The sequence below is a fragment of the Nanorana parkeri genome, unplaced genomic scaffold (assembly GCF_000935625.1).
Source record: "Nanorana parkeri isolate BGI_ZX_2015 unplaced genomic scaffold, ASM93562v1 scaffold201, whole genome shotgun sequence".
NCBI classification, from domain to species: Eukaryota; Metazoa; Chordata; class Amphibia; order Anura; family Dicroglossidae; genus Nanorana; species Nanorana parkeri.
Window position 1 is genome coordinate 478913 of NW_017306469.1, and position 14310 is coordinate 493222.

The 14310-nt window shown below is 42.7% G+C and overlaps 1 protein-coding gene across 4 annotated transcripts in view; it reads right to left on the minus strand.

Moving 5' to 3' along the window:
• Positions 1-14310, minus strand: part of RABGAP1L (RAB GTPase activating protein 1 like) — a 278077-nt gene that overhangs the window by 223976 nt on the left and 39791 nt on the right. For 3 of the 4 annotated variants that reach the window (XM_018555548.1, XM_018555546.1, XM_018555549.1), the window contains 2 exons: positions 9801-9911; positions 3552-3618 (listed from right to left, as the gene is read on the minus strand). In XM_018555548.1, coding sequence (XP_018411050.1) covers positions 3552-3618; positions 9801-9911 — 178 coding nt within the window. Of the gene's footprint in view, positions 1-3551; positions 3619-9800; positions 9912-13674; positions 13680-14310 lie in introns of those variants that run through there. The other variant, XM_018555550.1, reaches the window with a different exon arrangement.

Below are 14310 nucleotides of genomic sequence, written 5' to 3' on the forward strand. Positions count from 1 at the left end.
GCACACTTCTTCTAAAAGAAAAAAATGTGCATTTATTATTTGTTTGCACTGGAGCCAGTAAGGCATTACAGCTGCGATTCGAGGATCATGGGTGCAATGCTATGGCTCCTGCAGTCTCTTGTACTGAGGTACAGACAACATGGATGGGTGTAGGAATGAATGGACTACAAGTGTGGTGATGACACTGCACTTGTATTCCATTGAGAACTAAAAGTCTCTCTGCTGTCAAATATGAGTGTAACATGAAACAGGGGGAGAAAAGTAAACTTAGCCTTTATTTAATTAAGTATAATAAGGGAATCAGGTATCCTTGATTTATTAAAACTAGCACTTTAAATACCAATCTGTGAAAACATTGCACATGCTGTGTGAGTAATGTAAGCTTAAAGAAGAACTGCAGGCAGAAAAAAACATAACCCTTGCAGTGGGGTTACCCTCTCTCGCTCCTTTGTGGTCTACAAATGTTAGACCTGTATTAGATGTGAGGACATTGACGGACATTTCACCTCCGGAGCAGAGAGGGAGAGAGGATGCGGGGACCGGCCTAGCAGCCAGGTGGGACTGAGGTTCCTGTGAGTATATCTTTGTTATTTTATGAGCGCTTAACCTTTGCAGTGTGGGGGTAGCCCAACTGCAAGGGTTACGTTTTCTTCTGCCTGGAGTTCTTTTTTATTCTATAGAGCTCTGCAAACCGGCTTCTTCTTACAGAAAAGCAGTTAAGATTAGAGTAATAAGCAGGTGAATGAGCCTACAGCTCTACCTACTGGCTGGAAATAGGTAAACATGAAATATTCACAAGTAATATTTTACATTTATCAGACCTCAAAAATGAAACATATTTTTAAGCATGTTCATTTTTTTTAGTCCTGAATAAAGTACATACATAGAAAACATATTTTTTTTAAAACCTTTACATTCCCTTTAATATAGTGTGGAAGTGTTGCCCATAGCAAATAGATATAAAATATAGTATGTTACATGAAAGGTTTTGGATAAAAAGAATATGTAATTACAAGTTCATATGGTAAGGATCCCTTTCTGACACAAAATCCGAATTATGCGTGCTTAGCTTCCATTTATGCAATGGAAATTAACAAGATCACACAAAATATCTGCAATGCAAATCAGTCACCAAAGTAAAATTAGCATGTGGTCTATCTCCCCTCTCGTGGTCACTTGTTGCATTGCACAACCAAGATGTGCGACTATAAATTTGCAAAAATACTTTCAGGGCTATTCATTAAAGGCTGAAGAGTTTGCAGAAGGCAGGAGAAGAGAACAATCTAGGACAACATAGCCGAACTGGAAAGTGAGCTGAATAAGATAATTTTCTGCCCTAGATTGTTCACTTCTCCTGCCTTCTCCAAACCCTTTAACCTTTAGTGAATAGACCTATTTATTTAAACTCTCCCTGTGACTGTAGTTCCTTCAAACTCTCAATAAACAAACTGAATTAAAAAAAAATAAACCTGTAATAATACCGTCCGTATCCTGGGATGGAGCAGAGGCCATAAACCAAATACTGTATAAATATTTAAAAACTGTTCACAAGATGCACTGGCCAAGAAGCCAACTGTGTGCAGGAAAATGTCTTTCTGTGCTAATGGAACTTTAGCTTCTAAAATGTAAAAATGTTTTTCTTTTTACTGTAGTTTAGCCCTTTCATGCCCAGGGGCCATTTTCACCAGCTTCAAGTGTTGTTTAACTCGTCAACAACCCTATGATTAATTGGCATACCTAAATAAATTTTCACTTCCATGTGTTGCCGTGTCCATCCCCTCCTTGTCCCTTCTACTGCTCCTTGTACTCCCCTTCATTTCCCTAAACCCTCTTAATTTTTCTTCTCTTTTCCTCTCCTCTTGGCTTACTGGGGGTCACTCTAGTTTATGCTTCCGCTCCTCTGGTTATTTTTGGACTATGCTCTTGGTTATTTTTATACTGTTTTTTGACTCTTTTGTGCAGCAGTCCTTGCGTGGAGCTCTGAATTGCCCCCCCTCTCCCCCACACACACACATTGTATGCCTGAAGTATCCTATTTGTGACAAACCTCCTTTCTGTAACCTGAGTTATATGTTTGAAAAATGTTTAAAAAAAAATAAATTAAAAAAAAAAAAAAGCATATTAGGCTTTTTATTTGGTAAACCGTTTAAAGTCTAATTGAAACCTCAGTTTAATTCAGCTAAACACATTCCTGACACATCAAAACAAAAAGTGTGCAAAGTCATACAGTTTGTTTTCTTTAGAAATCAGCCACAGCCCAAATAGAAAAGCCTGTATCCTGCCAGCAGCTGCAGTGTGTGACCCTTGCTCTCAGTGGGGAAGCAGTGTTCACAATGCAGAGGTCTGGTATGCCCCATACTGAGTCAAAGACAGAGCTCTCCAATCAGCAGGGAGCATGAGCTTTGCCGATGCCAGAGCTATAGGTTTGACTCAGTACAGGGCATGTCACACCTTTGCAATGTGGTCACTACTTCCCCACAGAAGCAAGGGTTCCACTATAGATCTGCTGGCAGAGGACAGGCCTTTCTACTCAGGCTGGAGCTGCTTTAGAGAAAAAAAAAACTTTAGGCCTTTGCACAACTTTTGCTTTGCTGTACCTGGAATATATATGTAGCTGAAGCGTATGTATACAGTATATTTAAAGGGCTTTACATAAAATTAAATCTAAAAAAAAACATGTTCTGTGTTTTAATTATGGGCTTACACTTTTTCTTTTTAAATAAATGCTTTACCTTATTTTATTTTATTTCATTTTTAATACTGCAAGCTGATAATTACAGGATTAAAGTGACATTAAACCCTCAGATTTTCTAACATAAAACAATACTGTAATGTGTGCCTTACTGTAATCCATGTTTGTTTCCTTTCTCTTTGCTGCTCTTCCTTTTAAATCTGTATCTGTTCTCATGCTGGGCAGAACTTCTGTTTTGCAGCAGACTGCCTTGTCTCTGGAATGGATACATGGTGTCTGTGTGTACGTTTGCAACCTGAGCCAGCACTACAGGAAGAAGCACTCAGCTGCAAAGGGAAGTTCTCCCCCAGCATGAGAAGACATGATGATGTAAAAGGAAGAGCAGCAAAGAGAAGGGAAACTACAATGGATTACAGTAAGGCACACATTACAGTATTGTTTTATGTTAAAACATCTGAGGGTTTAATGTCACTTTAAAGCTATGGTCCTGCAGAGAAGTGCTGCAACCTAAAAGGCAGCTGCACTGTCCTTGGCCCTTTGAATATCTGTGAACGTTCATTTTGGGCAAATAATGGGAAAACTTAATGCTCTTAATATATTTATTTTTATTATTTTAATAATAATTATTATTTTTTTAATATATTTTTTTCCCCAGTTCAAATGTAGTGTGTTGTAATAATACATTATAGCCACTAGATGGAGCTGAGAAGCATAGGAAGTACTGTAGATATTTTTTTTTGCCTATGATCCTTGTGCAGACTAGTAAAGTTATTGCTAGGTCCACTTTACACCTCATGCCCTACAATGAAACAAAAACAATTTATGCCATAGAACACAGTAAAGGACACAATATATTTACCATATCCAGGAGATGCATGTCACTGTTCTTAACATTTTTGCCTGGACTGAGAAGCATCCCAAAGCACCTGTTACAAAGGGCATATAAAATAGGGTAATTATTTATCTACGTGCTACAAATACGTTCCAGTAATTCTGTTGCAAAATCAAACACAGACTAACAGGTGTTCCTGCAAAGCAGAAAGTAAGCAGGTCCCTCTCCCACTGCCCATGCCACCGAACATTGCTGTGATTGATAAAAATCACCAACTGAAGTCTTCTTAGAAACAAACACTTCCGGGACTGTGACACTCATGTCCATCGCTGTGTTCTGCGATTCCTCCCACCCACCTCTATGTCACCACTGTGTCCTGCCTTGACGTCGTCAGTTGGAGGAACCATCGAGAACTGCAAAAAACACAGCGCTCCCGGAAGTGTCACTTCCTGATTGGACTTACAGCGGATTTCCACGTTTGCTGTCAAATTTGGATAATGCCAATTTTGTATTTGTTACATGTCCTCATTCACATAGTATAACTTAAACTTTGTTATATTACTACCGTATATACTCGAGTATAAGCCGTCCCGAATATAAGCCGAGGTACCTAATTTTACAAAAAAAAAATGGGAAAAAGTATTGACCCGAATAATTTTTCTAAACTGAATTTTCAGAATAGAATGTAAGTCAGTACTGTGCTAGCAGATTTCCTTATCAGTTGCAAATTAGATAAGAACAATCTGCGCCCTAACAAAGGATTAAAGATCTGGAACCATTGTATGTTAATTAGAGGAAGCGTGTCCCCAGTCTTTCTATGCGGACAGCCAGAGTTTCACTTTGAACCTGTAGAGAAGCTCAGTGTCTGTCCAAAGGCCTGATTAACAGAAGCATCTAAAAAGTAAGAAGTATTTTGTTTGAATTATTTTTAGGTTTGCTGTGTGAATAGGAACACATAACGAATATATAGTGAGTTTTTTTTTTAATTTGATTGCTGAAGTGGAAATGCACTTTAAGTGGAGGCTTTCTCTTCATCACCGCTGTGTTTGGTGGCACCGTCGGTGACAGTGGTTAGTATTTACTTTCTGCTTTACAGAGACATATGTTACTATATTTAGCACTGATTCTTGAAATAGAATGACATTAAAGGTTTACAAACAAAATGGGACCTGCCGCTGCAGACCTCCTTCTGGAAATGTTAGTTGTCTGGCTGTCATACTGACCTAATGGCCTCCATACTTTCTGGGTTTATAGCCTGAAACATGTATGCAAACCTGTTTTGTATCAGTGACAGACTATTAAAGCAAGAGGCATGACAGCCAGGCAACTAGCATTTGCAGAATGACATGTCATCAACAGCAGTCCCCCATGCTATATGCTGCATAAATTACAGGCTCCTCTTAAAGGTGACACGAGTTTTGGGCAGACGATGCGGGATAACTGCAGGTGAATACTAGAGTCTGCTAACCTGCAGTGGGGATAATGATGACACCTTACACTTTGATGCAGTTTCAATTTATTATAGGTCAGGCCTGGGAAATTCTTGAAAAATCTACCAGCCAGCTCCAAAAAGTGAGAAGCCAACACCACTGCGGCTTCAAGTCCGACGTCATGGACAACAAAATAACATGGCCGGGAATGGAAAAGGCAAGACCTCCATTGACAGGATCTCTCCGTTGATTTACAAAGATAGTGGGTGACCAGCATCTACCTATAACTGAAAACCCAGTTTTGGACACTTCAAAGGCCTCCTGAAGTTCTTTTCCATAACTTTGTAGAGTAATTACGCAAAAGGGGAACGGACCGCGGTATTAACATCCTTCACCGTCCGAGCCTCTGTGGAGCATTAATATTAAGCAAGCAGCGAGCGTGAAAGGTTCAGGGCTACAGAACTAAAATACCACAAGCAGATACGCTCCCACTTTCAAGTGAGCACTTAGAGTTCTGACAAAATAATGAGGAAATGTGGCGAACGGGCGGACTGCAGGCACATAAATGGAAAAACGATAACAACTGTTTGAAAGCGTGTCATTCTTTGTGTTGCACAGCGTGGAACAGGAAATGAACAGAACATAATTGGGGTGAGGAGAGGATCAAGAACAAGCGAGCTGATGAAATGATAGAAGCGCCATTCCTTTGGCCGGATCAGACGGTTTGGGAACAGAGGCCAAGGGACAGAGAATAAAACAGCGGTGTCACTCGAGTGAAGCTTCTGCATGCGGGAAAGGCGGTGATATGAGCTGCGTTCACCAGCCAATGTTCACAATAGCAAATAAATTCTGACTGCTGAAACCAAATAAACTCAATACCTGACATTAATATTAGACATGTATTGCATAACTGACATGCTGCATAACCGTGGCTGTGACTGGAAAAACTATGACAGCACATCAATGTTTTCAGCCATATTCAACAAAGCATTCTTATTTTAAAGGGCTAAAGCTTAAAGCCCAACTCTGGTACCCCCACGCACTGCCCCCAGTTTTCCTCTCCTATCCTGGAGCACCCGTCAGGCATGTATTTTGAAAAATTATAAATAGATACATACCTTTTCTCCAGGTCTTTTGGTTGGTCATGTGATCAATGGGAACCTCTTCCTCTAAACTCCTCTAGCAGTAGGCAGTCCTCTAGACTACTGTACTGTAAGCTCAGGCTGTCATAGTTACTAACACTGCTGTCTCAGGAAATTTGGAATAAGATTTGGTGATGTCAATATTAGGGTTGCACCGATACCGGTTTTTCGGTATGGAGTACGAGTAACGATATTTATATTTCAGTACTCACCGATACAGAGTACCGATACCTGTACTTCCGGTACTATAGAGCCATCTTCCAAGGCAATCAGGGAGCCAGGCGGCGTGTCATTACCCACCGCACGGCTTCTTGATTGCTCAGGAAGCCGACTCCATTCTGTTTGGCTGGCTCAATGCTGATTGGCCGGGAAGCCAGCTTCCCAGCCAATCGGCATCGAGGCTAGCCAAACAGATCTGACAATATGGTAACACAACCTCCACCCTGCAGACACCTCATTCCCCTCACATCGATCCTCAGCAGCATTCGTTACCGTACCACAGATGTCCCTCGGCCAGCTGGGCAGACACCGTTTTCCAAGCTCTCCTTGATATGCCCACGTCTCCTGCGTGTACAGCGCCCAGGTAATCGGCCATCAGCCTGCTACTGTGCATGCGCAGACTGCCCAGTGCTCTCATTCACACATACTCTGACAGCATCAAGCAGGCGGTGCTGGCGCTGTGCACACAGCAGACGGGGGCAAATCCGGGACAGCTTCGAGTGCGGTGTCTGCCCAGCCGGTACCATAATGACTGCTGCTGAGGATCTATGCGAGGGGAATGATTTGTCTGCAAGGTGGGGGTCGTGTCACCATATTATCAGATTTGTTTGCCCGGCTCGATGCCGATTGGCTGGGAAGCCAGCTTCCCAGCAAAACAGCATGGAGCCAGCTTCATGTTCCTTCGCGGCAGTGCCAGTCAGAGGAAATCTCCCTCTGACCGGAAGTTTCAGTATCGGGAAAGGTATCGGAGCATTTGGGCGAGTACGGGTACTCGCCCAAATACTCGGGATCGGCACTGATACTAGTATCGGTATCTGTGTATCCCTAGGCAATACGGGGCTGATTGCTGGGGTGGAATCTGTACTTCAGGATACAGTATAAGGATCTCCCTGCTTATTGAATAATTATTGAATTTTCTTCCACCAGTCATCAGATCACCAGGAATCAGGGTGTAAACTCTGACATGAGGAAGCAAAGCCTTGTCTCTATCTCTACCAAGATACCTGTCTCCACACTAAAAAACGGGATGGAACAAGGATTACCCACCGCACGGCTTCTTGATTGCTCAGGAAGCCGACTCCATTCTGTTTGGCTGGCTCAATGCTGATTGGCCGGGAAGCCAGCTTCCCAGCAAAACAGCATGGAGCCAGCTTCATGTTCCTTCGCGGCAGTGCCAGTCAGAGGAAATCTCCCTCTGACCGGAAGTTTCAGTATCGGGAAAGGTATCGGAGCATTTGGGCGAGTACGGGTACTCGCCCAAATACTCGGGATCGGCACTGATACTAGTATCGGTATCTGTGTATCCCTAGGCAATACGGTGCTGATTGCTGGAGTGGAATCTGTACTTCAGGATACAGTATAAGGATCTCCCTGCTTATTGAATAATTATTGAATTTTCTTCCACCAGTCATCAGATCACCAGGAATCAGGGTGTAAACTCTGACATGAGGAAGCAAAGCCTTGTCTCTATCTCTACCAAGATACCTGTCTCCACACTAAAAAACGGGATGGAACAAGGCATGGTAAGGCAGAAATTGGGAAAAGTTTAGTTGCAATAGAGCCTAAAAGGCAATACTGGTGACTGCCCTATACTAGCCTTTTTTTGGCAGAGTTTTTACAGTTAGGTCCTCTTTAAAAACAAACAAACACTCTGTGTGACATGGTGGAAGATTCCTTTGAAAGTCCACTCCTTAAACCACTTCAATTTACTTTCCCTACACTCCCCTGCAGTCCTGTTGCAGTTGCTGCAAAATATCAGATACATCCAGGTATGGGGGAGCATGCAACCATCTCCTATGATGCAGTGCTCAGGGCTAGCAGCCAATCACCAGTCCCAACTGATGGAGTGATGGGGAGAGGGGAAAGGCGACTATAAGCAGATCAGGGATGGGATTTAAAGAGTTTTTCACTTTACCCTGAAAGAATTCTTTAAATATTCCGCCACTGCCCATACACTTGTTCCTTGTGTAACCCCGCCACTTGGTTCACCTGTGGGAGAGTGGTGTGGACTCTGGCCTGCTTCCTCAGTAACTCTTCCCTGAAGGCAAGAAAATGGTCCTACTATCCTACCCAGGCTGCATTCACCCCGTTCCTCCCTTAGGAGTCTTTTCTGTCCGTCATGCAATTTCTAAAATCCATTTTTTCAAAGATGTCCAAAGCACCCAATTATTTTGTCATATCCAATATCCAAAAATATCTGCTCTATGCCCTGTCAGACAAGACTAACAAAAGCTGCAATGAAGCAAAACTTCAAAAGTTAACATTTAATTATCAATATTAAAATAATTGCATGGTGTCACATGAAAGGATCATCGGCAACGAGAGCAGGTATTAATGGATGGTGACAGTGAAGCTATAAACAAAGAGCTTTATCACAAGCACCATAATTATAATTATTATATAGATGGGATGAAGAATCTGCCTTATGACCGACTCGGAAAAATGACAGAGACCAAAATCTACTACACTGCAATCACTGCAGGCCATCTTTTTTCTAGAGGACCTTCCAGTCATCCAACACTGACTGCAGGGTTGTCGGGGACGAAAAACAGAGTCGAGTGAGCAGGAAATGACACAAAATCAGGTTTGGTGACACATACTACATGTCTATGTAACCCAACAAATAACTTCTCTTTTTCGGTCCCTTTTGGTCTGTTAATTACTGAAAGTGTTTTGTTTATCTGTTAAATCTGAAAAAAAAAACAACTGCTGATCCTGCCATAAATCCAGTGAACACCAAACGTTCTGTGTCCTCTGCCTGTCCTGCACAGTTATCAGTTATTGCATTGTTCGTAAGCTATCTCTTGGGATTACAGAACCCCTCCTCATGTTATGGAGAAGATGAGAGGGGGAGGTGTTCTGATTACCCGTACTCCGTCTAAGTCTGGAAAGCAAAACAGAACAGGAGTTCTATTTTGGCGGACCTGATCGTGATGGATCAGGAGTAATCTGATGTGAATGGACATGTGTCTGCTTACATCGGACTCCCCATAGACCCAACATTGGTCCAGTAAGTTCAGTTTTTGTCTTCCATCATGAGGAGGAAAAAAACTTGACAGACATGGATGTCACAATGGTGTCAGAATACAATAGCCAGCAGGAGCGATCGGCTCATCCATGCTGTTTAGTGTGGATTGAGGAATCCATTTAATTTCATTCACTTAGCCCCCAGGCTGAACAAAATAAATCTAATTTGTCTATGGGCAGCTTTAGGCTTTATTTGCCCCTAACCTAAACTACATCTAAAACTACATATTAATTTTAGACTATGCCCATCACTGCAGAATGTTGTCAACCTATAACAGCAAGTGAAAAATCAACAGATCTACAGGCAGGAGCAACTGGTTATAAAAAATGATGGCACATGGGTGGGAGAGGCTCATGCTAGAAGTACTACTGCTATGGAGTCATTTTCAATTCATTTTCTCGGAATAAAACACACAAAGTGAAAACTATAAACACAAAATCACACACATTGCCCTCACCTCTCCACCACCAGCTCCTTGTTTGACACCTGTTGGATAGTGATGACCACTTTCTTCTCAGTTCCCTGTCTCAGTTTGAAGAACAGCTTATCTCGATCTTTGGGTACAGGACTGCAGAAAGAAAGAAAGAAAAATGATTAGACCAACTAATTGCCAATACCAGGACCAAGAACAGCAATAAAAATCAGCCGAGTCTTCTAACCGCTCCTCATTCCCACTCCTTTCTGCAACCATTTAAAATTGTCAGTTCACAACTCATTTTTCATCAATGAAAAACTGTCCAGTGTTTTTTTGGACACCCAGAAGAAATTGACAAAGGTTTGGGACCCTTGGATAACACATGCTCACCCAGACAATTATTCTGATGCCAATTTATTCTCTCCCTACTTTACTCTTCAACCCTTTTTACTTTTCTACCTTCTCTGACCCACGCTGTGCTGAGTTAGAACACACCGTCCAATAACTCCAGTAGCTCACGTTATAAATTCTTTATATATTGTATGTTGCCAATTATGCGACTTCTGTGTTATTTGCATGTTCTATTGAATATCTTAAAACTTAATAAAACTTTCAAAGAAAAAAAAAAAAAAGTAAATTCACTGCCAAAGCTCACGCTCCCTGCTGCAATAAATAGAAAGATAGCAATAATTTCGGTCAGGAATTCTACTCCGTCCCCACTCTTCCCCACCATCTAAAACTAGAAAATAGGACCTTTTCAAGGTACGCACTATGCGCACCACATTGTTGGTCAGGACCCTGTATCGGCTGTTCTCTCAACAGGAGGTTGTCCAGATACTCAACAATTGGGATGCCCTAGAACATAGGAGGGCTAGCTCATAGGCTAGAACTTTGGTGAAGAGAGACTAAATGGCAGTGCCACAAAAAAGAAGTGCCGAGCACCCACAGCAAAGCTAAGGAATTGCTGAGGTGCTAGAAAATCAGGGATATGCAAGTATGCATCCTTGATGTCTACAGAAGCCAAGAAGTTTCCTTCATGAAGGGAGGCTATGACAGACTTGGTGGATTCCATATGGAATGTTTTAGGACCGAATGAAGACATTCAGGGCTTTGAGAACCATAGAGGAGCGTATGCCCAATTTTTTGGCTTTGGAGCTGTAAAAAGGTTGGAATAGAATCCCTAATATGTTTCCGATACAGGAAGTGGGACAATAACCCCTTGCTCCAGAAGACCCACAAGGGCTACATGGAGGTCTACTAATCTAATCAGTGACACAGGAAGACTGGAAGTCATGAAGCAAGGAGTGGTTGTAAACCGCAAAATCAGATATGGCCTCCTAAACTATGACTGAGGATACACCAATCCAAATAGTTGCAAAAGGAAACTTGTTCAAGTAGCAAGGTCTTGATTGGAACAAAAATAATCTTAAGAGAATGAAAAAAAATGGCTAGAAAAAAACGATTAAACTATTTGCAGCACAGAAGAGATGTCCGTCCTCTTAGGACACTAGCAATAAACATGTTGGGATTGGGAAGGGTTATACCAGGTGTAGGGAACCAGTCTCAATGTAGAGGCAAACTCGCAGTCTCTTCAACAAAAATGCCAGCTTTAATTCCAGACAGCAAACAATTGACAAAAAAAAAAAGGTTACAGGCATCCAGCCAAAAAATGTAAATTGTCATAAACAAATAAAAGTCTGCTCCACTGAGCCTTGCTGGGTATTAGCGATAGTCCGCTGAGCTGGGCCCGTTTCCTTTATGGGAACATTTACAGTCCTTCGACAGAACCCTGTCCTGCTGACAGGCTTGGCTCCAAAAACATAACTTGCTGCATTCAGCACACTGTCTCTCCTTGCACTGAGACACACACTCCCCCCCCAAGCTAGGTGCAGCTGCACACTAATGAAGTTCTGTGCAGTCTTCACTAAACTACGGTCCATGGAACTAGGAGTCTGTCCCACCCAGAGCTCTATCAGACTCCTAGTAACACCAGCCCCAGGATTTGTTTTACCAATACAAGGTAAAGAGCTATTTTTCTTTACCTCCAATTCTATGCTGGCATTACCTTAGATGATGAATCTAAGGATCCGTGGAGAAATGTATCTACCATCTATCACTTTTCCTGCCAACCTGGCAGGTTTTACTGGCACCATGTTACACAGGTTAGTAACGGTCTTTTTTTGCCAGTGTCAAAATCCTTCTGTAGGTCGGCAGTATAACCCAATTGTCTCTGAATACTGTGTCCCTCAATGAATGAGAAAGACAGAAAAGTTTTGGCTGGACATACTAAATAATTTAAAGCTGAACTCCAGAAATACCTTCAGTCTTGCACAGTTGTACCGGCTCCTCTCCTGTACTGAAAATACTTACTCTGATTGCACCACACACTGAGAGCTTCTCAGCGCATGCATTATAAGTTGCAGAACGTCAGATAGAGCCTGCCATATTTCCTATCTGAAGTACATCCAGCATAATTGAGTTGTTTCCTCTCCAGCCTTACCCTATTTTGCCATCCCCTTAACTAACGGGATTTCAGTCCTTTCAATCGTGGAAGTTCAGCATTACACGTGGGCGTTTCCTAGGGAGGTCAACATGGAAATACAGCCTGCCTAGAAACACCCACTGACCCAGTGAACCAGTCTGCTATCCACCCATCAAGGCATTTTGATATCCAACATAACAGCACACTGCTTGCATTAAAGCTGAGGGAGAAGTAATGAGGCAGGGTGCTGTATTGTTTTCAGGAAGCTATGTACAGCACCTTGCAACCCCTTCCACCAGCCATGCACTGCTTAGAGAACCACAGAGACCCAGCGATGACATCACCGAGTCTCAGAGAAGGCATGGAATGAAAACGGAAAGGTTTTCTTTAAAAAATTGAGTTAGGGAGGAATCGGGGAGAGGAAAATAAAAGCAGATTAAACTACAGCTGTAAGATTTTGCCACACTGTGTGCCTTTCTACCTTGATATTTCAGGTGGCACACTTTAAATGTACGGACTAAGAATAAGATGCAGGACAAAACCGTCTCATTTGTTGAGTCCCAGTGCCTTTAAGAAGAGGCTTTTGAGCTAGAAGTGGGCCCGGGCAGATGTCTGGGTTCTAGCTGGCACGCAGTTCACTATTAATTTCAGAAAGAGGAACAATGTGCTCTTATAATCCTCTTTGTAAAGAGCTCATTCTGAGATTCCCACATTGAAGTGCAATTTGACAGCAGAGTGCTGAAACAAGGAAACATGTTGCAATGTGAATACAGCTGCTTATCCTTAATAGACAAATAAGCGGCAAATAAAAGATCCTTTCTGAATAATCTATTTTTAAAGCCTTTCACAACATTTTTATGTGAGAGCAGAAACAGCAATTTTCCACCCAGGCCTGTGAATGCCGAGATGACAGCCATTGTAATCTGCCATTGTGACATTAGCATGTCGATTAAGGCACAGCTTCGGCAAGCCACAGATATAAAAAGATTGCACTGTCTCGCTGACAGAATGGCTTTTCCAGCTCGGTTTCAGGAGCAGAAAAGGAACCAGTAATGACAAAGTATAACAACAAAGTCAGACATTATAGTCATTACACAGCACCCATCAGGAAACACAGAGAATAAACTCAGAGGCATTCGTACATTGAATTACTCTATACAGCAAGCTGGAAATCAAAACCATCTCAGCTCACAGCTCCTTCTATTATGCAGACTTAAAAAAGAACTAAAAGAAATGTTTACTTATTAACCCCTGCAGTGTCTAGGGAGAAAAATAATAAAGAAATACAGGTAGCCCTTGGTTTGCGCCAGTTCTGTTTGCACCGTTTGAAAATAGTGCCCCTTTGAGTGGTCATGTGACCATCACTGCAGAGTCAGCGGTGTCTAGCGTATCCTTCCTCTGAAAACCTCAGCCGCGGAAGGATACGCAGGGGACCTCTCTACAACTCCACGTGGCTACAGTACAGAGTCTCTGACGGCTTAGGGGCTCTCCTCAGTAAGATAACTGTCGACACTTACAGACCTAGAGGCACACAGAGGTACACTTGGAGATATGGAGGTTGTTAGAGCAGTGCTGGGGGCACAGGGGCCCACTTGGAGATACACTGGTGGCACAGGGATACACATGGAGATTTCCGTACACAGGCACGTAGAGACATGCTGGGTACACTTAGAGATACACAGGCACATAGAGACATGCGGGTGGCACATGGGTACACATGGAGATACACAGGCACATAGAGACATGCTGGTGACACAGGGGTACACATGGAGATACTGTGCACAGGCACATAGGTGCATGCTGGTGACACAGGGGTACACATGGAGATACTGTGCACAGGCACATAGAGACATGCTGGTGACACAGGGGTACACTTGGAGATACACAGGCACATAGGTGCATGCTGGTGACACAGGGGTACACATAGAGATACACAGGCACATAGGTACATGCTGGTGGCACATGGGTACACATGCAGATACACAGGCACAGAGAGACATGCAGGGGGCACAGGGGTACACATGGAGATACACAGGCACATAGGTGCATGCTGGTGACACAGGGGTACAC